General features: G+C 39.8%; 1 protein-coding gene across 1 annotated transcript in view; it reads right to left on the bottom strand.

Annotated features, from left to right (window-relative positions):
• Positions 1 to 25,959, bottom strand: part of LOC100475639 (phospholipid-transporting ATPase FetA) — a 121,519-nt gene that overhangs the window by 40,379 nt on the left and 55,181 nt on the right. The window contains exons 4-11 of the mRNA XM_034665560.1: positions 17,308 to 17,421; positions 16,354 to 16,452; positions 14,551 to 14,612; positions 10,196 to 10,268; positions 9,753 to 9,823; positions 8,598 to 8,680; positions 7,702 to 7,860; positions 5,151 to 5,239 (exon numbers count right to left, since the gene is read on the bottom strand). Of these exons, the coding sequence (XP_034521451.1) occupies positions 5,151 to 5,239; positions 7,702 to 7,860; positions 8,598 to 8,680; positions 9,753 to 9,823; positions 10,196 to 10,268; positions 14,551 to 14,612; positions 16,354 to 16,452; positions 17,308 to 17,421 (750 nt within the window). The remainder of the gene's footprint in view (positions 1 to 5,150; positions 5,240 to 7,701; positions 7,861 to 8,597; positions 8,681 to 9,752; positions 9,824 to 10,195; positions 10,269 to 14,550; positions 14,613 to 16,353; positions 16,453 to 17,307; positions 17,422 to 25,959) is intronic.

Here is a 25,959-nt window from a genome sequence, read left to right as displayed (position 1 = left end):
CTACTTTAGATAGAAAAGAGGCTTCTTTGAAAAGTTTGGCATCGAATGATGAACAAGAAGCAAGCCATGCAAAGACCTGTGGCAGGCCTTGATAGCAATGGTAAAGGTCTTAAGATAGGACAAAGTTTGCAGCATTGTCCACAATAGCTAAATCGTGGAAGGAGCCAAGATGCCCTTCAACAGATGACTGGATTAAGAAGATGTGGTCCTTTGTCTCAGGGCGTGATCCCGGCGTTCTGGGATCGAGCCCCACATCAGGCTCTTCCGCTATGAGCCTGCTTCTTCCTCACATCAGGCTCTTCCGCTATGAGCCTGCTTCTTCCTCTCCCACTCCCCCTGCTTGTGTTACCTCTCTCGCTGGCTGTCTCTATCTCTGTAGAATAAATAAATAAAATCTTTTTAAAAAAAAGAATTAAAAAAAAAAGATGTGGTCCATATATACAATGGAATATTACTCAGCCATCAAAAAGAACGACTTCTCAACATTTGCTGAAACATGGACGGCACTGGAGGAGATAATGCTAAGCAAAATAAGTCAAGCAGAGAAAGACAATTTTCATATGGTTTCACTCATTTATGGAACATAAGAAGTAAGAAGATCAGTAGGAGAAGAAAGGGAAGAAGAAAGGGAGGGGTAAACAGAAGGGGGGAATGAACCATGAGAGACTATGGACTCTGGGAAACAAACTGAGGGCTTCAGAGGGGAGGAACATAAGAAGTAAGAAGATCAGTAGGAGAAGAAAGGGAAGAAGAAAGGGAGGGGTGGTGCACTGGGTGTTATACACAAGTAATGAATCATGGAACTTTACATCAAAAACTAGGGATGTACTGTATGGTGACAAACATAATAAAAAATATTATTATTAAAAAAAGATAGGAAGAAGTTTGCTTTTTCACTTGATTTGTAGTTTTCCTGGGTACAGATTTGAGGTCAAAATAACTTTCACTAAGAACTTTGAAGGGATGACCCTACTAATTTCTAGGACCCAGCTGTGTAGGTAAGAAATCTGGTGCCAACCTAATTCTCAATTTTTTTTTTTTTTGGTTGATATCTTATTCTTACCCCTGTGAAAATTTTGAGGCACTTCTCTACACCTTTGAAGCTCTAAAATTCATGATGCTTATTGGACACTTTAGGTCTGAAACTCATTTCTTTCTTGAATTCTAGGAAATATTCTTCTATTATTTCTTTGACAATGTTGTCCCCTCTATTTTCTCTTCCTGATACTCCTGGTAGATGAATTTGGGGGCTCCTGGTTTGGTTCTCTATTAAAAAGAAATATTTATCTCATATATTTTATCTTTTTATCTTTTTATTAGAGAGTTCTTTGACTTTTTATTTCAGCCCTCTTATTGGCTTTTAAAATTTCAGCTATTTTTACTTCCCGAAATTCTTTTTTGTTGCTCTTAGATTGCTTTTTCCTTTTTCCGTTTTTAGCAACCCTATTCTTATTTTATTTATGCAATTGTGTCTTCTAAGAATAGTATTAAGAATTTTTGGGGGGCGCCTGGGTGTCACAGCGGTTAAGCGTCTGCCTTCGGCTCAGGGCGTGGTCCCGGCGTCGTGGGATCGAGCCCCACATCAGGCTCCTCCGCTATGAGCCTGCTTCTTCCTCTCCCACTCCCCCTGCTTGTGTTCCCTCTCTCGCTGGCTGCCTCTATCTCTGTCGAAAAAATAAATAAAATCTTAAAAAAAAAAAAGAATTTTTGGAAATTCTTTTCTCTTCCCTGAATTATGTCTTTTCCAAGGTCAATTATTCTATTTGTTCATCCTCATCCTCCTCTTTTGTGTTCCTGGTTTCCCTTTAGTCCACTTAAAAATTTGAGTAAAAGAGTAGTTTAACCATTATAGGTTGGTTTGGTTTCCTTTGGTTAATTTTATGTCCTCGATAGGCCACTCTCCTGAATGGGAACATGGAAGCACGTGCTCTGTGTAGGTAGGCAGTATGTATTATTTGACAGATCTCATCTTCAGGTGCACAAGGAGCATGCAAGCACATTGAGCCCCTAACTAACTCACTCACTCAATAAACAAATGAATTATGTTATGTTATTTATTTACTTATTTGAAAGAGAAAGAGAGAGTGTGTGCGCATGCATTGGGGAGGAGCAAAGGGAGAGAGAGAGAGAATCCCAAGCAGACTCCCTGCTAAGTGAGGAGCACAATGCAGGGCTGGAGGAGCCTGATGCAGGGCTTGATCCCAGGACCCACAGGATCATGACCTGAGCCAAAATCACCAGTCCAACGCTCAGCCAACTGAGCCACCCAGGTGCCCTGCCCCTTAAATTTAAAATAAAATGGGTTTTACCCTGAAATGATGACACCCACATTAGAAGACCTAGTCCTCTGAGAAAGGTTGTTAAATTTCTTTAGAAAGCAGTTCTTGTTTGAGACTGGAAGGCAAATACATTTGTTATTGCTATGTGCGTGCTATAGGGGTGGCACGGTGGTACACGGGCCAATTGTTGCCCATGTTGTTTTATGGGCAGTTTTTAAATTAATTATCCCAATCATTATCCCACCTACCGCTTCTGCTCTCCATACCTGCTGATGCTAGCTTGGAGCTATTCCTGAGCTCTATCAAGAAGAATGCATTTACACTGAAGCTTTCACTATTCTGGTTTATCTATCAATATAATCTACTTTCTGCCTTCCAAAAACTCATCAACAACTTGGGTCTGCTGATGGTTCATCCTCTGTCAGGGCTCTTAGGTATTTATTTCCTGTTTGTACTTCTTTATAGTCTTTCATTAAGCTTCTCAATGTTCTTCTTAAACTGGATGCCCAAAAGTGAACACAATACCCCAGATAATATTTCGTACTTTCTGAAGGGAAGATTGCATGAATGACCACAGAAATATAGGAATTTATAGCAACTACTCTGCCAGCTTAGCTGCCCCCAGCATTTGCACTGACTCTCTGTTGCCTTTATCTTGTGAGAACCTTAGCAGAGAGCTACATTCTCTCTCTGGAGACCCATTGCAGGTACCTCTATGCTCCTGCTCTAATCTGCACTGGAGTTCTTAGGCCTGCTATTCAGCTATCTTCCTAGGACTTCCTTTCACTTGTGCCCATGTTTCCTGGCTTCTGTAATCTTCTTCCTTAGTTTACATTCTTGTTTTGCCTAAGTATACACACTAGGAGCTTCCTAAGAGGGGAGACATGATGAATAAATTTTTTTGAGTCTTTACACATATGGATTTTTCTTTATACTTGAATTTTATTGGTAGTTTCACTAGATTAAGAATTATAGGTTACAAATAATTTTCTTGCACACTTTGAAGGCATTGAGATTTACCTTCCGCTGTTGCTGTTGAGAAGGCTAATGACATTTTGATTTTTGATCCTGGTATATGACCTTTTATTTTTCTCTGGAAGCTTGTGTATTTTCTTTTTAGTTTTTTAATTTCTTCATATGTGCCAATCTGCCTTTTAAATAGGATTTGTCATGTGTTTTAATTTTGTCCCCCAGGGAGACAGCAAGTATAGCAGAAAGAGCATTGATTCTGAAAAGTTATGCCTAGATGGATGGATGTGATAATTAAATAAAATGATACATGTAAAGCATGTGGCACATATTGATGCCCGGCCCCCTTTATATACCTGGGGGCTGCACCCAGATCTTACACATCTTTTTGATTCTCACAACATCTGGCACATCTGGGCACATAATAGATTCTAAATAAATATGAATTGATGAGTCATTGCCATTATTTTTTGTAGGATTGTTATTATTTATTATATATTGTCCTAAAATTTTTTGTAGGACATTATTATTATAATGTCTTTGCCATTATTTTTTGTAGGATTTTATTTATGATATTTATCTTAACTGTGTCTCAATTTGCATATTTGCCAAATGAGGAAATACTTCTTGATTTGTTTTTTGTCGTAGTGAGGCTCCAGTAAGTGAATGATGAATATTCTAAAAAGTTAAGATCACTCTAATAGATGTCAAGTATTATCACTGACTTTCAGATAGGTAAATAAGTAGGTGAACTTTCCTAGGCATATGGGACACATCCTGTTTTGAAAATAAACCTAGGCTAAATGACCTAACTTAGTGCCTAATGATACATGTTCCTAATACGGTTAGGCATATTTACCTACATCACCTTCCTGAATTCTCAGATGTGATTGTCTTCCTCATTTAGAAATCAGGAAATGTCACTTTGTTTCAATTGCTGAAAGCTACGCAGACAGTAGCAGAAAGAGAAAGAGTGGATGCTAGCTTCTGGTCTCAAAGTTGAGTGAATTTTCCTAATTTTCTAAAACCCCATTTACTAAATCCAGAGGATTTAGGAAAAGAACAGTGATATTTCCCATAATAAATAAGGGAGAAAAGGCATTTTATAATTCAGATATTAATGAGAGATACACAGAAAGAAAAGGCATTTTTGAATTTTCAAAGTCTAAGCAATAGAGTAAAAATAAAAATGAAAAGTCACTGAATTAAGTATAGGCACCACTGAAATTGCTCAGTTATGCAAACAAGTCTATATCTTGTTTATATAAAGGTAACCTGTATAGGATAGCATGGAAATAAATCTTCAGTTTAAATTTCTGTTATCAAAGCTATTATTTTCTATTGACTGCTTTTCAAATTTCATTTCTTAGCAGCAGAATCTCTATTTTCCAAATGAAATCTTACAGAACAGAAAAATATCAAGCTGCTCTTCTTGAAGTAAGAACATCAGAATGAGGGAGCCAGAACAAAATTCACTTGATCTTTTCTATTCCCCCTGTGGCAGATCTTAGACTCCTCTAAAGAAACAGTTTGAAAATCATCCAGTTAAATAAGGTGTTCTATTAATCTAAGTAAAGTTTTATTACAGTGCTCATGAGTAAAACAGGCTATGAAGAAATAAAAATGTGTCAGTTTCTAAACTGATCCATTCCAGTACCACTAATCAGAGCATGAAATCTTAAACAAATTGCGCCTGTCGTCTACAACAGAGGGGTAAACTGGAGAGAGATTCCCTTGTCAATCGGCTCTGTTCTTTTCTGCTTCTGGCATTAGTAAATAGTGTACCAAAACTGCCTGAGTTTTTCAAACAACTAAATTCCAAGTCAGAAATGCCAGCTACTGCCATGGAAGGAAGAAAAGCATGTCTATTTGTAAAAAAGCAGAAAAATGTCTTTAACTTACCCAGAGCACAAGAATATTCAAGAGACGGTCCATGTGCGTCCGCTTAAAGGTAGACTTTCCACAGTTCTGCATTAATTTGGTGTCTGGTCCTAAGTGAAACAGGGAGACCAGCTCTTAGAATCATTGAATATACTCGGAGGATTGAGAATGGATTGAAATATACCTTTATGATCACCTAATCAAACCTCTCTCCAGTGCCAGGGGATAAAGCCCTGGAGAAAGGCTCGTAGTTGGCGCCAATAACTAAAAAAAAAAACCAAAAAACAACAAAACACATTTTGTTTCTAAGGATATATCCCAACTATTTCTTTTTTTTTTTTTTTTAAGATTTTATTTATTTATTCGACAGAGATAGAGACAGCCAGCGAGAGAGGGAACACAAGCAGGGGGAGTGGGAGAGGAAGAAGCAGGCTCATAGTGGAGGAGCCCGATGTGGGGCTCGATGTGGGGCTCAATCCCATAACGCTGGGATCACGCCCTGAGCCGAAGTCAAATGCTTAACCGCTGTGCCACTCAAGCACCCCAATCCCAACTATTTCTGCAAAGTACATTGATGCTGACCCCTCTTTTTGCAGCACCTTAGACAGTCTAATCCTCCAAAGATGAGTTAAGTCAGAATAGGAGCCACAAGCTTTTTTTTTTTTAAGTTTTAATTTTAATTCCAATAAGTTAACAAGCAGTGTTATATTAATTTCAGGTGTACAATATAGTAATTCAACACTAGGAGCCACAAGCTTCTTTCTCATCATCATCATCTGGTTTATTTAGCTTAGAAAAGAGATTTTTTTGATAAAGAGATCTCCACCTTCTTTTGAGGAAACCCTCTGCTGGGCCAGGCTCTATTTCAAGTTTCTAATTGGGAAAAGAAGAACAGAAAAGGCAATGGCAGTGATTTCTTCTGAGGTGGAAGCTGGGGCTTTTCTAGGGCTGAGAGATAGAGACTATATTTCTTCATGACAGGGCAGATGGTAAGTAGAAGTAAAGAGTTTTTAGTGGCCAACAGGACTAGAGTTGTGTATTACTGACCAGAAATATGGCTGCAGAGAAAATGTAAGAGGTTTAGGAGAACGTGTAAGTAGCAATTTCTCTGATTTTTACCACTTGATTGTTATTCTTACATGTACCCTAACGAAGGAATTTCACATGTGAGGGAGCTGGAACTTCCCTGATACTGGGGGCAGACACTGAGAATACAGGGCATAAGCTATACTATTCCTTACTTCTAAGGCATTTCGTGAAGGACCTGAAGTCATGAGAAGTTTGTCTCAGAGCCTGGAAACTACAAGGGACAGAGTCTTCCAAGCGTTCTTAGAAAGAATGACCCTAAACTTTTCATTTCAAGAAGGATATGGAGATCATGGTAGAACGTGAGCATCATATAGCAGGAACAGTGGCTAAGTTCTACACTGAATACTTCAAGATGCTCTTCAGTGGTATTAGTTCTCTTCTGTTCTAAGTTTCCCAAAGCCCCAAAAGATTTTTCACTACTATGTAAACCAAGAGTCAGAGAGAAACCTTAGCTAAATTTGTGCTGGTTGGCAACCCCACTGCCATTGCTTTAGAGAGAAACCCTTTGCTGAAAAATGAGCTTTTTCTGAATGCCGGTGTGTAGGGATAGCTGCTGAAGTAGGTTGTACTTCCAATCTTTTGAGTTTGGGATTAATCAGCCTAGAAGCTGTTACTACAGCTCAAGAACTAATGAAAAAAGTTCCACCAAGGCCTCCCTGGACTCTTCAGCTTCTCTCTAGGGCTTGGATCTCATGATTTTCCATAGAAGTGAGGCATCAAAGATCCCTATGTCTAGGGGAGCTCTGAGTTGAATAGTATTCACTGTGGTAAATCTTCCTTGATGCATTCTTCAGCGTTCCCCATCCTCTTACTATGGTGGTTGTCATCAATGCCCATTGTCACCATGGGCACAGGGTGGCACAGAAGCTTTCTCCATCTTCCCGAACACATCATAACCCCCCCAAAACCCATCACTAATATAAGGTATTTGGGCTGTAAATGACGTCTCAAGAGGGGCCACTGCTAATGATTCACATGTGCCTTTTCTGTGCCATGAATCTCTCATATTTTATTTTATATTCTTCTCCATAGTGAGCACAGTGTGTATTCTCTCCTGGGAATAATCCACATACATACACTGTCCTTTCATATGTTCCCCTCTCATATGTTAATTCCATGTGTACTCTTGCTATTTGTATACCTTCTCCTGTGTCCAGATATGATTGGAAAGACTCATAGTGCCCTGTGGTCTTGGAACACAAAGACCTCCTTTAACAAAGTCAGAGCTGATAATGTTGGCTGCTCATTGCTTGAGGAAAAATGTCTTTTTTTTTTTTTCTAAGAAGACAGGTTTTTCTTAAATCTTCCATCCATCCATCCATCCATCCATCCATCTATCTACCTCCCTTTCAATCGGTCTCAAAGCCATGGTGTATGTGTATCTGAGTCCCATCTCTACATCCTGGAAACTGAGGGCCCATAAATTGATCATGAATGGAATCTAGCAGGTTGGGGGTCTGACTGTGACTCTCAGGAGACGTACCGGTATAAATCACCAAGCCATAGCACCAATCTGTATTCCTGATGATGCAGCCTCGGAGTAGCAGCTTGTCATGGTCCAGGGTGTAGTTTTTTCCCTTATAAGTCAGTATTCCTGTGAATTTGTCCAACTTGTTATTGGGAGACTCACACCTCACTTTTCCTGAAGAAAAATGAAGGGGTAAGAGTCCTGGCTCTGTAATCTTAGGCCTTTCCTAAAGGAGGCTTAACAGAAAAGAGGAAAGAACATCCCTCTTTCAAAATACACACACATCTTTTTCCTATCCTCTCTCAGCTGCCACCCATTTCTCACCAGCTCCCTTTAGAAAGGCAGACAAAGGTTTCTGGGCATCAAAGAAGAGTAATTCTGTATGTGACATGGGTCACCCAGAGAGAGAAAAAACCCACGTGATAACTTATCACCATCAATACTGCCAGATCATATGAGCCCTGAATCTGAAGAGATTAAAAACCTACTTAACTTAAAGCAAATCTAGTATTTTTTTCAAAATGGAAATCATTTGGTTTTTTCCTGATTACTAAAGTAAAATATATCCTATGTAAATACATACAATACTAAGAGGAGAAAGGAGAAAGTAAAATTGCCTAGAGATAAGTGCTATTAACCTTTTGAAGTTTCCAAGTTTTCTATACATGTACTTGTAAACATATATGCTTCCAAAACCAAGCTTACGTTATATATGCTATGCACAGTCGAATGTAATAGTTTTTTCCTCACTTATTAATATGTTGTGAATATTTTTTCCATGGAAATAAATACCAACTTGTGCATTGTTCTTAGGAAGTTGTGAAGAATTCACTGTATGGATTTACCATACCTTATTTAACCAGTCTTCTACTGATAAACATGTGGGTGGGCAAACCTACTTCCTAACTCACCATCAAAGGCAGACAGCAGCCCCAGGTTATCTTCCAAGTCACTGGTCACTGAGATGGCCTGCTTCACTTTCAGGTTGGTTTCACTAAAGCAAAGGGTACAGTGTCACCAGAGCACAGGACACATGCACAACAGCAGCACAGGTCCAATTTCTCCCACTCCGTCATGGGATCTTAGAATACAGATATTGCCAACAGGGCTTGGGCTACAGGCTTGAGATGTAAGAGTCACCTCCGCTGTTCTGTCTCAAAGACAGTACTGAGGTAGATGGCTCCACAAGGAAGCCAAGCGTTAGCCCACTCACTCCCCTTTCTCCCTGCTCTCATTCCTTGCAACGTGCCACCTCTACTTCAACCAATCCATGGAATCTTGCTGGTCAGGTGCTCCAGATGAAGCTGAAGAGACATCACAAAACAACCTGAAGGAGGCACCTGCCTTCAAGAATAAGGAGCAGGGCCTGGTAAGAATGTTGCACACACTTCCAAGTAAACATACTTTTCACCTCATAAATAGTTATAGGACCCATGAAGGAACCCCAGTTAACCATTTGCTGATACAGGAAAGCATAAAGACAGAAACAAAAATGGAAGCCACATTTCAAAAAACTTGTGGGCACCAAGAGGAATAGTTGTAAGAATGCAATTGACAGAAAACCCCACAGGACAAGCTCTCTGAAGATAGCCTCTATCCTCCTAAGATCTTAGTTTTTGGATGTTAATGAATCTCTACCTTAAATCCTTTATAGAACATGGTATTTTATCAGTAAATAGTTACTTTCATACTCATCCTCCCCACCCCCTTAACCCCACTGGAAACTTTGGAACTCTATTCTGAAATTTTATAGTTCTATTAACCTTTTCCCTATCACTCAGCATTACTGAACACAGCCAGAGTGTCTCCAGTTTAGAGATGGAGAATTTGGAGTTTATTTGTCCAGATTCTGCCCCCAGTGGATGCTTGATTACTCTTATTAAGAACTCAGTCTTAGACTTGAGGTCCCAAGGGCCTGGCCTCCTCTTTTCGCTTATCTGCATATTTCTAGCATCTTTGGCACTTCCATTTGAGGATAATATTCATTCTTTGCCTCATGCTCTCCCTCAGTGAGAAATTAAGGTGGCTCAATTGTCTTCAATTGACTATCAGGAAGGAACACTTACCCATCCAGTTCTGCTGTTTCTATATATGTCAGACCGCAGGGCTCACTGCTAGAGAGTAATAGCATATCTGCCTGTGGTCAGAAAAGTCAGAGAAGATAAGGAGAGCAGGAAGGCAGACTTTTAATATTACAGTGTGACAAAAGCAATTACCTCAGGAACAGATGTTCATCCTAAGAATTTTACAGATACTTGGTTTACTCTCTTCGTCTAGGACCCACCGCTACTACCACACACAGTCCCTCCTGAAACTAGTCATACTTTATCTGTAGCTATGGTGAGAGGCAGACAAAAACAAGCTTCTTACCACAGAAGCTGTTAATCTCTGGATGCAAAGTGAGGCAGACAGAGGTCACCAAAAGCAGTGACAGCAGAAGTAATAAAAGGGTTCCTTTGTATTCACTTAAGCCAAAAAAGAAAAAGCCACAGCCCAAAGAGGTACTCACTGTGACAGGCTGATTATTTTTTAGTTTTATTATATCTCCCACTTGAATATTCATCCATTTGTCCTCCTTTATCCTGTAAGAAAATGAGACTTGAATGCCTGCTCTGAGAATTTCCCCACAGCCCTGCTCTGACAAGCAAGAAAAGAAATAGAAAAGCTGAGATGAAGTCAAGACTTATAGAAGAATCAAACTGGTTTGTTGTGCAGCCTTTCTATAATCAAGAAGGGGGCCCATTTCTCTTGACTTCAGGTTATAAGGGTTTTCTAAAACTCCATAAAGACATGTGTAGACATACATGCACATAATTATTCTTTCACTAAAAGTAGTATCTGCATATGGCAAAAAAGCAGTCCAAATAATAAAGAAGGAAAGGAAAAATTCCTCCATAAAAGGAAAAATTCCTCCATAAAAGGAAAAATTCTCCTCTCTTCCCAGATTTTAGTTTTGCTTCTCAAGGTAGCAACTATGAGTAACTTTTTTGTATTTCTTTCTAGAAAATATCAATCCAAATAATACAACACATACATTTAAAAGTTACACATTAGATACATAATTTGCTACACTTTCATTTTTCATGTAATAACATGTCTTGCAGAGCACTTACAGAAGATGTGGCTCATTCTTTTTGATAGATAAAAATATATTCTATCATATGGCTGGACCAATTTTATTTACTTATGTTAAAATTGGATTACTTTTTTTTTTAAAAATTCAAGTTAGTTAACATATAATGTGTTATTAGTTTCAGGGTAGAGTTTAGTGATTCATCAGTTGCATATAATGCCCGAGGCTCATTACATTCAGTGCCCTCAAAATTGGATTACTTTTGACCCCTCAAATGCTCACTTCCCACAAAAGGCAGTTGGCAGTAGGGGCGAATTCTACCATGATCCTTTCTCTTTTTTGTATCTCAATTTCCCTAATTGCATACAGGCCATAAATCCTTCCTTTCTGATAAAGGACTAAGCAAGATATACACAGTGCCACTAGCATTTTGGAAATATGAGCTACCTCTTTGCAACAATTCTATTATGCTAAGCACCCAAAGAGCAGGCAAAGAGAAGGCATACCTGGATGCCATTGCTTGTTTCACCTTTGAATGAGGCCTTGTTATCTGTAGGCATGACATACATCACCACTTTGCCAGACACACAAAGGCATGAGTTTTCTCAGAACGCCTTTTCTGGGAAGATAGCTCCTTTAAGAAGGGCCAAATTTCTTTTATCCAAAAAAATTCTTTTATATAAATTCACTCTTTCTTTTAGATAATTTTCTTCTAATTCCTGGGTTATATTTCTTTAAATCTTATTACAAATTCAATTTTCCCTCCATCTTATTATTTTTTTAAAAAGATTATTTATTTATCTTTGGGGGGGGAGGAGGGCAGAGAGAGAGGGGGAGAGAGTCTTAAGCATTCTCACAACCCTGAAACCACAACCAGAGCCAAAACCAAGAGCTGGAGGCCCAACCAACTTTGCCACCCCTCTCTGCATGTTATAATACAAATATAAGACTTTGTTGTAAAACCACTATTTATATATCCTTATATCTCCTTCCCTTGGTTTCAAGTATCATCTCTATGCAGATAAAATCCAATACATTTACTTATTTTGTTACTAATTTTCAAATCTGCTTTATAGCATTGAAAGGGAGTAGCTACAAGACTTGGAGAAAAACATCTGAATATCCGTTTTGCTTTGTTTTGATTCCACGTTCACTTTTGTTAGTTCTCTGGCATTCTGTCTGCCATGATTTTCACCAGTAAAATGTGGCAAGAAGGGCTACACCATTCTGGGTTCTCCTGAAGATTTAAAAGCTTATATTTTATTACATAGCGCCTGTCAAACTATTACCAATATTTTCCTGTTCAATATAACAATCATGCATCCCAGATTTAGGAGAGGGGAAGATATATCCTTCTGGCTTAAAATATTCAATCCCGTTATGCCATAAGCACACTTTCAATTTCCAGGCATTGCATTCTAACTTTTGTTTTAGAAAATATCATTCAAGAGCTAGAGAAGGCAGTGCTTTGACTTCAGAGGAGACCATTCACATTATATTCTCTGTTTTATGTGAATGGTACCTCCTGGAGTTCTGTAACATACTGGTACTTTTTCTACTACAAACATTTAGAAATGCATTAGATATGCTAAAGCAAACATTCTTTCAAAAGTAAGGCTACGCTTACCACAAAGTAAGGAGCCAGGAGGGAAAAAAAAAGTTCTGAAATCCAGAACAGTCAGCATGTTCTGAAGCTGTTCTTGCTCTGAGTGAAAGAAGGAATTGCCAATCTTAATAATTAGTGACTTGAGTTTTAATTTAGCCCACTGAGGGACAGGACATAAAGCCTTAGGATCTTGAGAGGCAATGAGTTGGAACTAAGAACCCCTCATAAAGCCAAGGACTCTGAAAGGGCAACACCATTAGGGAAACGGTGGTCTAAAAATAATCAACCCGTTGGCAAGAAAGTTTGCCTATCTTACTGTGGAGGATTGGGGGTTAGACAGTAAAGAACTCTCCCTTAAGAATTTATGACCTTGTGAGGTATGGGATTCAAATTTATAACTCTCCAAAATAGGTCTCAGTAGGTGATATCCTTGAGTTACCAGGCAAACCCCTCAAAAGGGATACAACCTTAACTCAGGGCATTTAGAATTCTCATAAAGAAAATTCCACTAATGATGTGCTTATAACCAAAATTATTGAGAAATGAAAATGACAGAAATCACAACTTGCAAAACAGACAAACTTTTTTAATAGCAGCTCTACTCAAAACCATGTGTTCTAGAAAAAGAAAGCCACGTTCTGGAATACAGACTGTTTCAATAACCAGCTTCACTGAGTGTTAAACACTGGCTTATAAAGTCTAACCAGGGCCCTATTTGTGACCTCCCACCCTAAAACCACTCTATGACATATTCTTTTCCAATAGCCTTTCAAAACCCAAGTGCTCAAACTACTTGAGGAGTTCATTTGACTAAATCCATTTGGTCAGTAATGCCTTAGCCTGGTAAATTTCTAATACACTGAGCTTTGTCTTTTCTTTTCTTTCTTCCTTTTAAATTTTCTTTTTAATCACAACTAACTTTTTTTTTTTAAAAGATTTTATTTATTTACTTGACAGAGAGAGAGAGACAGCCAATGAGAGAGGGAACACAAGCAGGGGGAGTGGGAGAGGAAGAAAGCAGGCTCAGCGGAGGAGCCTGATGTGGGGCTCGATCCCACAACGCCGGGACCACGCCCTGAGCTGAAGGCAGACGCTTAACGACTGAGCCACCCAGGCGCCCCACAACTAACTTTTTTGGTAGTATCTTATGAGAGGCTTCAACAGACCAAAACACTTGACGAAGTAATCCACCATGAGTAAGAATCAGCAGTCACAATAAATAACGGAATTAGATACCCAAGAACTTCACATAAAAGAGTTATATGATTAAAACTACAGCTCCTGGGGGTTCTATATGACCACTGTGAACAAAGACTGGACTTCAATTTTGAACTCCTTCAGGTTTGTACTTATTTACAATCATGCTACTGCACACACTGGTCATTTTTTCTGTTTTACAATCTCTATTTGTTGAATTCTTCCCCATCCCTTAAGGCCCAGCACAGATATTAGCTCTTTCAGAAAGTCTTCCTTGATTCCTTTAACCAGCTATGATTTTTCATTTTTATTAATTCCTGTAAAAAATTTTTGTATCTCTTATGATAGTCTCCATATTTTGATTTATGTAGGAATTATGTCTGCCTCCCTATATTCCTGACAAAGGTAAAATGCTCAAATTTTGTAGGACATCATCAAATATAAACACTGACCCATTGACAACACTTTAGATAGCTATGACCAAATACTACAGCAATGGGGTCAACATCAATACTTTCTTTATTTTATTTTTATTATTATTTTTTAGCCAATGCTTTCTTTAGATTGTTAACAAAAAGATGACCTGATCAAAGGTTATATAGTACAATGGCCAATAAGCCATGCCAGAATCCACTGATGTTCTAAAGACTCATATCTCCAAGCTGAACACTGCATTAATAATAATCACTTGTACGTCATAAATTGTTAATTACCTTAATATATATTATTTCATTTTCATCTTTGCAACATCCTCCAAGGTAGAGAATATTATCTTCCTTTATAGATAAGAAACATGAAGCCCAGAGAGGTTTGAGGTCACACAGCAAATTCAGGGTATGCTAGATCTAGAAACAAATTCTTATGTTCAACCTTAGGTTCTCTTCACTGTCCTGAATCACCTTTCCAAAGTACCCAACAGCATCAAGCTTTAGCAAAGACAACCCTCTCCCAGAGCTGGTCCTACCAAATTGGTTTCCCCGTGACTTACCTGCCATTCATCACCACCAGAACAGAACGGTTGTTGACTTGATTGTCATTTTGGTGCCTTTTCTAAAATTATACAAGAAAAGGTTCAGGAAATAGGCATAGAGCAAATTGCATGTAGAAGGTTAGTATTCTGAAATACTACCCATGTAGTTCTCCTTATTTATAATTTTCCTTTACCTCCCAAGCCTTTCTGCCATTAAAACCAGGGTAAGAGGCTGATTGTCTTAGAGAAGCCGGGGAAAAGAGGTCAGAAAAAGGACCAAGAGAAAAAAGGAGATAAAATCTTGGCTTTAAATATCAAAAGCCAAAGCCTGGGGGAATGAGAACAAACAACTTAGAACCACAGAATAGAGAGTGAAAAATGATGGATAGTACTAGAGTCACCTGTGAACACCTTGGTAGGAGCAGGGAAAGTTAAGAATTCTCAAGCATACCCCCACCACAGTCAACACACAGAAGCTTCTACGGTAGATGCACTAAGGAAAGAGCAATAGAGGTCTTCTATTCAAAGACCAAATAGAAGGGGGACAAATACAGGGTATGTCCTCATGCTCACATGAATCTCCCATTTCCAGTTGAGATTACTCCCTGGGAGAAAGGCAGAACTATGAAGAGGGCAGAGAGAATCTTGAATTTGTCAGCATGCTTATCTTTTTTTTTTTAATTTTATTTTATTATATTATGTTAATCACCATACAGTACATCCCCAGATTCCGATGTAGTTTGATGCTTCATTAGTTGCGTATAACACCCAGTGCACCATGCAATACGTGCCCTCCTTACTACCCATCACCAGTCAGCATGCTTATCTTAAAGAAACTAAGTTCTAACCCAGAAGTAACTGAGTTATCCTGAATTGGCAAATTTAGCTTTTAGCTCTCATTAAAAAGTTTTGGGATGCTGGGGTGGTAGTTGTGAGATACACTGAGTTTAGTTATAGAGAAATAAAGTCACATTTTTGCATTCGAGTTTTGACTATAATTTCAACCACTACATGGCTAATTCTGGATTTAAAACAGTTGCCGAGTTAAAAATCTAGAGTAACATCAAGCTCACAAACTTTGGTCTAGAAATCTATCCTCGCAAAATCAGAAGGACTCTCTTAGGGAAGCTGCAGGCAGGTCAACAGGTCCGACTTCCTAAATCCCACTAGCAGGCTTTGTACTGGGGCCTCATTCTCACTGTTCTATGCCAGGCCTGCTGTAAGCAGCAAAGAGAATGCCAAGCAGCATTCACTCCAAGACCAGGAAAGGAGTCGGCCTCTGTTTATGTCCTAAGGTGTTCTAAACCCAGGGGGTTCCAATCTGTACATACCTTATAGAAGTGAAAGTTGAAAAGGGAAATAGGGAGAGCTAGAGAAGAGAAGGGGAACGTGGAAAGGGGAGGAGAAAACTAAGAACAGGACAAAGAGGGAGGAGGGGACAGAGGGAGGAAGGGAAAAAGAATATAAAAATGAGAGAAGGGGAATGGAGGAAAGAGGATGAATACAAACTCAGAGAAAGCCAAGTAAAGGAAGAGATGCGTTATTAAAAAGGAGGTGGAAGAAAGCCTGAAAGGGGGCTAAATGGTGGCAGTGGAAGACAGGGAAAGGCCTTGCACTGCCCCTTTCTGGCCATGGATAGACCACCAATCTTGAGGCTAAAGGAATTACATTTTCTTCTGGGATGGATAAGGAGGCAAGGAAAGGAAACATCTCTTTCCATTCAGTGCTTCTTCCTTGCACTAGGTAATTCTGGGAAGTCTTCTTTGCCCCCCAACCAGACTAGGTACAGTGAAGGACTAGGGGCCCAGGAAGCCACTTCACCATGTCATCAATGGCATCCTTCACTGCTGTTACGGACAGCACCACCATCAGGGGAATCACAGTTGTGTACCATGCCAAGGAGGAGATCTGGGGAATCAACTGTGAGAGGGAAAAGGGAGAAACGTGGCTCAGAAAGCTTAAAGGACAATTTATTTCCTACCAGCACTGCCCCCGCCCCCAACCTCTTTCACCTCCACAGGTTCATAATAAATTCAACTATCCTAGTTGCTTTCCACAGTTTTGGAAACATAAGTAATATAAGTAAATATATAATATAGATGTAAATATAAGTAAACATCGCCATGAAAGGACAAAAGAATAGGAGATGGTACGTTGCCACCTATCTGTCCTGAACTCCACAATAGTCTTGATGGGCTATTTCTCCTTGATGATGAAGGTTCTGGTGAGAGGTAGGGGAAACTGGGAGATAAGAGTGGACATTGGAAAATCACATTGCTTCCCTTATTCCTCAGCATAAGGGGAAATGAGACAATCCGTACCTCTCTCCCAATTTGGGCCGACCTGCCCTGCTTCCTTGCCCTGTGCTGGTACTCTTATGTTCTAAACGATTCTCTTTCTCAGAATTCCTGCATGTTAACTTTCTGTCAGGGAGGCTGGGACAATGAATGAGAAATGAAGTTGTGGGTGTGGTTGGGGTGAAGAGTCTGTGACCTCCTGTGGTCAAGCTGAACTGTGGCCATGCAGACATGATGAGGGAGCTCCCCTTCCTTGGGATTTAGTGACTTCGTGTCCTTCCTTTTGTAGAGACTTGTTTCATCCCACGTAATCCTGACCACAGCTACTTGATAGGACTGGCCTGACACTCCAGGCCATCCATTTGCCTGTCATCTAAAGAGACATTTCTCGGTTTAGGGAGGAGAAGGACTGATTACACAACCAGATCCCAGAGATACTGATAAAATGCTCTGTGGAAAAGATCTCAAAAGTCAATACCTGTAGGAATAGCAAAATGAGGAAATATGCATTTGCAAGTCTCTGGAATTGTTCAAATAGGTTCAGGGGCAAGAAGTTAAGGACACTGTATCTTGAGGTCTTGATGGTATTGTTCTGTGAGTAAAAGAAAACAAAGCATAATTAGAGGAACAAAAGACCCCACCTCCCAGTCTTAACAAAAAGCACCAAGACCACTCCTTGAAACAGGAAAAATCCACAGTTCCTCCACCATGGGGTGAGGGGGAGGGAGGGAAGAAGTGTTTGTCTCCCACTTTTCTTGGAGACCTAGAGAATGCAAAGAAGGCAAGGCTGATCAATATGAGATTTTTTTGAGGCACAGAATTCTTTGTTTATTGATACTATTAATAATAATAATAAAATCAACAATAAAAGCTTAATTTATTGAATATTTACTACATGCCAGGCACTGTTCTAAGCATTTTATGCGTAGCAGCTTATTTATTCCTCACAATATCCCTATGAGGAGAGGATCACTTTTTGAAGATGAGGAAATTGAGGCACTGAGGTTATTTGCCAAAGACCACACAGTCAGTTGCAGAGTTGGGACTGTGCTGTCCCCTGAGTCCCAGTTCACTTGAATAGCTATCCAAATGCCTTCTTTTCATAGACTCAGAGATCCTTCAGTGTCATCTTACCTTTCACCCATTAGTCCTTCTCAGCCCTAAATAGTAGGCAAGTCTGCCATTTGTTATTAGCTCTACTCCAGAGCTCTCAGATGAAGTTTTTCTAAGCCTGGCAAATTCAGTTCGGTGCGCCTTTATATACTGCTTTCAATGCTGAAGGATGTCAGATGCCAAAAGCAAATTATTCTTTCAACCTTATCCCACTGAAGATTCCTACGCTGGTCCTTGTCAGCATTGGGAAGTCACTTGCCTTTTACTAGTCCTGAGAGAGTCTGAAGAGTTTTGGTTTACATCTGAGCTATGATTTTGCTGAGTGAAAATGGGAACTTGCTACCTCTTCAATCCTAATCTCAAAATGTTGACAGGATCATCTTACTTTTGACCTTTGGGTCTTTAATCATTTGATTTAAGATGTCAGAGCTTGAAGATATGGGCTCAAGAAAAGCAAAAGAATAACATTTTAAACAAAACAGTTTCCTAAGGACAGGGTTTCTCCCCTACCTCCTCCAGCTAGGAGGCCAAAACAAGAGAAAAAACCCACATGCAGTCCTGGAGTATAGATATTGCTCAAGTATGAAGAATCTTGCTGGATTCTGCCTTGGGAAAACATCAGAGACCTTCTCCTGAAAACAAAACCATTCAGTCCTAAGGCTAAAACTTGCCTGGGAGGGCTAATAGGCTCTTTAGTTAAGATGTGCCTGTCTATTTCCCTAGGGAAGAGAAGCTGGTCATAGAGCTTAGGAGTTTAGAGATCCAAGTTACAACTAAGATTTCCTTGGTGTTTTCTCTATGATTTTCTAGTTAATAATCAATCAAACACTATAGATTTCTCAACGCCTGCTCCGTTCATGGCCCTATTCTGGTCTATACTAGTAGAGGCTGAAAAAAATTAAACAAGATCTATCCCAGAGAAGCTCATAGGTCTGCCTTGAATGAAGTTCTAACTAAATGATCTCTATTGGTCCTTCTAATCCTGAGAAAATGTTATTCTAACATAGAAATAGCTTTCTTTGATCATGAGATACTCTGAATTTCTCAGTGCCTAAGTCCAGGTGGTTCTGAACCTTGGAACCGAAGGCCTTTTCTGATCTTTTGCCTTACTGAAGCAGCAGGCCTTCACTACTGATTTTCCATTTGATTTGATAACTAATTTTCATATTTTATGTTTCTACCCACTTGGTAGCATTTGTTTAGCAAACAAAGACAAAACCTTGCTCAGGGATGTACTGCATGGTGACTAACATAATATAATAAAAAAAAATTTTAAAAAAAGCCTTGCTGATTCTATCTCAAGATAGAAATATCAGTGCTTCTTTACTAACTTGGCAACCAGAGTGTTCTGTTCTACTCTTAAATGTGAAGCCAGAAGCAATATCTAAAGAATGTAGAACATCTGCTTAACTATGAATTTCTTCAGTGTTTAGTTCTTTTTCTGCAGAGGTGATAAAATTTAAGCATGATAGAGGTGGTGGATTTTGGTTTGGGCTGTTTATTTATTTAGGTAGTGAAACCTGACTATTGGCTAAATGAGGGAATAGAGGAAAGCATAAGGCCAAGGCCATAATGGGAATCAGAAGTTAGAGGCTGGGAAGAAGAAAAGGAGTAGGAATGCAAAAGAGTAGAGAATAGGAGAAAAATCAGCAACAGGCCATGGAAATGAAATGGTTGTTAAATACATAAGAAAAGGTCAGATCTGCTTATTTATTCAGCATATATTTATCAAATGCCATTTATGCGCCAAATATCGTGATGCAAACTGTGGAGACAGAGATGAATGAGACTTGTACTCTTTTCTTCAAGAGGCAATGGTTTCTTGCAGAAAGAGAGCTAACGTTATTTACAATTATATCTAACTCCCACAACCACCATGTAAGGTGAGTTAGGCCCTTTTCATAGATGAGGAAACTCAAGATCAGAGAGGTTAAAAAACATGCCTAAAGATGCAAGGTTTAGTAAGGAGTAGAACTGTGCTCAAACTCAGGTCTGATGTCAAAACCTAGTTTTATTGCACTATACTGCCTCTCATACATGTCTAGAAGATAGAAAGGGGGAAAGAAAATCTACACCCTGAACACTGTTATTATCCAGAACCTCTCTAACTCAGAAATCATAAACTAAGAGACTACAGATATGTATGGCTATATATGTATTTATATACCTATAAGGATAGATAGATAGACAGATAGATAGATAGATACAGCTGCACATGCACAAAATAACATGTATAAAAACATTGTTCATAACTGTAAATGAGTGGAAACAACCCAAATGTCAATTAAGAAACTGGTTATATAGAGAGGAGTTAAGATGGCGGAGGAGTAGGGGTCCCTTTTTTCAGCTGGTCTCCTGAGTCAAGCTGGACATGTACCAGACCATCCTGAAAACCCACGGAATCAGCCTGAGACGCAGGAAGATACATCTGGATCTCTACAAATGAACATCTCCAGTGCTGAGTATTGAGGTACGAAGCAGGGAGCCCTGAATCCGTGCACAGATATCGGAAGATAAATGGAAGGGGGAGGAAGCCCCCACGCTCCGGTGCCGGGAAGCAGTTGCCACCTGCACTGGGGAGGTGTAGTTAGAGATACAGAAGGACACTATATTATTCTTAAAGGATGTATCCAACAAGTGGATATGACTCGCAGACCAGCACCCAGAGAGAGCAGACTGAGACCGTGAGCCTGGGAACGCACCTGTGACCAGACTGAAAACCGGAGTTCTGGAGCACTCACTGGAACTGGACTGATACCAGGAGCTTGGGAGTGTGCGTGCACGACCAGACTGAAAACCGGCACTCCGGAGTGCGCGCGAACCACACTGAAACAGAGAGCTCGGGAGTGCATGTGGGAACCGGGGGCAGCTGGCAGTGTCAGAAACACAAAGGACAGAGATGAGCCAGCCCCGGAAGTGAGGGCTGGGATACCGGCTGTGGGTTGCGCAACCCGGGACGCTGCAGGGTTTTTAGCAGCATGAACTGAAACAGAGTTAAAGAGGCCAAGAGAGCTCAGCGGAGAGCGGACTGTGATCTCTCTGTTCTGAGACAGAGGCTAGGATTTGGCCACTGCTGCTCTGACTCTCAAAAGAGCCACAGAAAACCACCAGGGAAAGCTGCCAGAGAGCAAAGGCCCGGAAATACTAGCTCACATTGTGCCCATCCCCATCCCCCTTCGCAGAGGACAGGGAGACTCTACCCAAACAGGGTTGCCTGAATATCAGCGTAGCAGGCCCCTCCCCCAGAAGGCAGGCTGAAAAATCAAGAAGCCCGCATCCCTAAGGTCCCTATAAAACAAGTGCACACTGCCTGGGTCCTGGTCAATAATTTGGGCTCTGGGCAACCCCGCAAACCTCTCCTCATCAGAATGACGAGAAGGAGAAATCCCCAGCAAAGAAAAGATAATGAGTCTGTGGCCCCTGCCACAGAACTGATGGATATGGATATAACCAAATTATCAGAAATGGAGTTCAGAGTAACAATGGTCAAGATGATGTGTAGACTTGAAAAAAATATTAACGAAAATATTAACGAGAATATAGTATCTCTAAGGGCAGAAATGAGAGTGAATCTGGCAGAAAGTAAAAATGCTATGAATCAAATGCAGTCAAAACTAGATGCTCTGACGGCCAGGGTAATGAGGCAGAAGAACGAATTGGTGAATTGGAGGATGGGATGGTAGAAGAGAAAGCTAAAACAGAAACTTGGCTCAAAAAAATCCAATCTCAAGAATGTAGGTTATGGGAGATTACTGACTCAATGAAACATTCCAATGTCAGAATCATCGGCATCCCCGAGGGGGTGGAGAAAGAGAGAGGTCTAGAAGAGATATTTGAACAAATTGTAGCTGAAAACTTCCCTAATCTATCAAAGGAAACAAGCATTCATGTCCAAGAGGCAGAGAGGACCCCTCCCAAGTTCAACCACGACAAACCTACGCCAGGTCACGTCACGTCATAGTGCAATTTGCAAATATTAGATCCAAGGATACAGTATTGAAAGCAGCCAGGGCGAAGAAATTTCTCATGTACAGAGGCAAAAATATCAGAATTACGTCAGACTTGTCCACACAGACCTGGAATGAGAGGAAGGGTTGGCAGGATATTTTTAAGCTCTATCCGAGAAAAACATGCAGCCAAGGATCCTTTATCCAGCAAGGCTGTCATTCAGAATTGATGGAGAGATAAGGACCTTCCATGATCACCAGACACTGACCAAATTCGTAACCATGAAACCAAACCTACAGGAGATATTAAGGGGGTTCTATAGAAGTAAAAAGTCCCCAAGAGTGATACAGAACAGAAATTTACAATCTATAGAAACAAAGACTTCACAGGAAACACGACATCATTAAAATCATATCTCTTAAGGGGCGCCTGGGTGGCACAGCGGTTAAGCATCTGCCTTCAGCTCAGGGCGTNCGTCAGACTTGTCCACACAGACCTGGAATGAGAGGAAGGGTTGGCAGGATATTTTTAAGCTCTATCCGAGAAAAACATGCAGCCAAGGATCCTTTATCCAGCAAGGCTGTCATTCAGAATTGATGGAGAGATAAGGACCTTCCATGATCACCAGACACTGACCAAATTCGTAACCATGAAACCAAACCTACAGGAGATATTAAGGGGGTTCTATAGAAGTAAAAAGTCCCCAAGAGTGATACAGAACAGAAATTTACAATCTATAGAAACAAAGACTTCACAGGAAACACGACATCATTAAAATCATATCTCTTAAGGGGCGCCTGGGTGGCACAGCGGTTAAGCATCTGCCTTCAGCTCAGGGCGTGATCCCAGCGTTATGGGATCGAGCCCCACATCAGGCTCCTCCGCTATGAGCCTGCTTCTTTCTCTCCCGCTCCCCCTGCTTGTGTTCCCTCTCTCGCTGGCTGTCTCTATCTCTGTCGAATAAATAAATAAAATATTAAAAAAAAATCTCTTAATAATCACTCTCAATGTGAATGGCCTAAATGCTCCCATAAAACGTCACATGGTTACAGACTGGATAAAAAGACATGACCCATCCATTTGCTGTCTACAAGAGACTCATTTTGAACCCAAAGATACATCCAGACTGAAAGTGAAGGGATGGAAAACCATTTTTCATGCCAATGGACCTCAAAAGAAAGCTGGGGTAGCAATTCTCATATCAGACAGATTAGATTTTAAACTAAAGACTGTAGTTAGAGATACAGAAGGACACTATATTATTCTTAAAGGATGTATCCAACAAGTGGATATGACAATTATAAATATATATGCCCCCAACAGGGGAGCAGCAAGATACACAAGCCAACTCTTAACCAGAATAAAGAGAATATAGATAAAAATATGTTAATAGTAGGGGACCTCAACACTCCACTATCAGCAATAGATCACCTAAGCAGAAAATCAACAAAGAACAAGAGCTTTGAATGACATACTAGACTAGATGGACCTCATAGATATATATAGATATACAAATATATAGATATATAGATATATATAGATATATATAGAACCCAGAACAACAGAATACTCATTCTTTTAGAATGCACACGGAATGTTCTCAAGAATAGACCATTTTCTGGGTCACAAAACAGGTCTCAACCGATACCAAAAGACTGAAATTATTCCCTGCATATTCTCAGACCACAATGCTTTGAAACTGGAACTCAATCACAAGGAAAAATTTGGAAGAAACTCAAACACTTGGAAACTAAGAACCATCCTGCTCAAGAATGATTGGGTAAACTGGGAAATTAAAAATCAATTTAAACAATTTATGGAGACCAACGAGAATGAAAACACAACAGTCTAAAACCTACGGGACACTGCAAAGGAAGTCTTGAGGGGAAAATACATAGCCATCCAAGCCTCACTCAAAAGAATAGAAAAATCTAAAATGCAGTTTTTATATTCTCACCTCAAGAAGCTGAAGCTGGAACGGAAGAACAGGCCTAACCCATGCACAAGAAAGCAGTTGATCAAGATTAGAGCAGAGATCAATGAATTAGAAACCAGGAGCACAGTTGAGCAGATCAACAGAACTAGAAGCTGGTTCTTTGAAAGAATAAATAAAATTGATAAGCCACTGGCAAGACTTATTCAAAAGAATAGAGAAAGGACCCAAATTAATAAAATTATGAATGAAAGGGGAGAGGTCACAACCAACACCAATGAAATAGGAAGGATCATTAGAAACTTTTATCAACAGCTTTATGCCAATAAATTAAACAACCAGGAAGAAATGGATGCCTTCCTGGAAACCTATAAACTACCAAGACTGAAACAGGAAGAAATTGATTTTTTAAACAGACCGATTAATTATGAAGAGATTGAAGCAGTGATCAAAAACCTCCTGAAAAACAAGAGTCCAGGGCCTGACGGATTCCCTGGGGAATTCTACGAAACTTTCAAAGAAGAAATAATACCTATTCTCCTGAAGCTGTTTCAGGAAATAGAAACAGAAGGAAAACTACCAAACTCATTCTATGAGGCCAGTATTACCTTGATTCCCAAACCAGGCAAAGACCTCAACAAAAAGGAGAATTACAGACCGATATCTCTGATGAATATGGATGCCAAAATTCTCAACAAGATCCTAGCTAATAGGATCCAACAGTACATTAAAAGGATTATCCATCATGACCAAGTGGGATTCATCCCTGGGATGCAAGGGTGGTTCAACGTTTGCAAATCAATCAGTGTGATAGATCATATCAACAAGGAAAGAGTCAAGAACCACATGATCCTCTCAATAGATGGAGAAAAAGCATTTGACAAAATACAGCATCCTTTCCTGATTAAAACACTTCAGAGTGTAGGACTGGAGGGTACATTCCTCAATTTCATAAAAACCATCTATGAAAAGCCTACAGCAAATATCATGCTCAATGGGGGAAAAGCTGGAAGCCTTTCCTTAAGATCAGGAACACTCTTGCCATTATTATTCAACACAGTACTAGAAGTCCTTGCAACAGCAATCAGACAACAAAAAAGGGATAAAAGGTATCCAAATCGGCAAAGAAGAAGTCAAACTGTCTCTCTTTGCAGATGACATGATATACTATATGGAAGACCCAAAAGAATCCACCCCCAAACTACTAGAAGTTATAAAGCAATTCAGTAATGTGGCGGGATACAAAATCAGTGCTCAGAAATCAGTTGCATTTCTATACACGAACAATGAGACTGAGGAAAGAGAAATTAGGGAATCCATTCCATTTACAACAGCACCAAAAATCATATGTTATCTCAGAATTAACTTAACCAGAGACGTAAAGGATCTATATTCTAGAAACTATAAATCACTCTTGAAAGACATTGAGGAAGACACAAAAAGATGGAAAAATATTCCACGCTCATGGATCGAAAGAATAAACATAGTTAAAATGTCTATGCTACCCAGAGCAATCTACACTTTCAATGCCATCCCAATCAAAATACTGATGACATTTTTCAAAGAACTGGAACAAACAGCCCTTCAATTTGTGTGGAACCAGAAAAGGCCCTGAATTGCCAAGGAATTGTTGGCTGGGGGCATCACGTTGTCGGATTTCAAACTATACTACAAAGCTGTGATCACAAAGACAGCATGGTACTGGCACAAAAACAGACACATAGACCAATGGAACAGAATAGAGAACCCAGAAATGGACCCTCGGCTCTTTGGGCAACTAATCTTTGATAAAGCAGGAAAAAACATCCGGTGGAAAAAAGACAGTCTCTTCAATAAATGGTGCTGGGAAAATTGGACAGCTACATGCAAAAGAATGAAACTTGACCACTCTCTCACACCATACACAAAAATAAACTCCAAATGGATGAAAGACCTCAATGTGAGACAGGAATCCATCAAAATTCTAGAGGAGAACATAGGCAACAACTTCTATGACATCGGCCAGAGCAACCTTTTTCACGACACATCTCCAAAGGCAAGAGAAATAAAAGATAAAATGAACTTATGGGACTTTATCAGGATAAAGAGCTTCTGCACAGCCAAGGAAACAGTCAAAAAAACTAAGAGACAGCCCAC

The sequence above is a fragment of the Ailuropoda melanoleuca genome, chromosome 7 (assembly GCF_002007445.2).
Source record: "Ailuropoda melanoleuca isolate Jingjing chromosome 7, ASM200744v2, whole genome shotgun sequence".
NCBI lineage: Eukaryota > Metazoa > Chordata > Mammalia > Carnivora > Ursidae > Ailuropoda > Ailuropoda melanoleuca.
The sequence above is the reverse complement of the archived record's forward strand: the minus strand, read 5'-3'. Positions and strand labels throughout refer to the sequence as shown.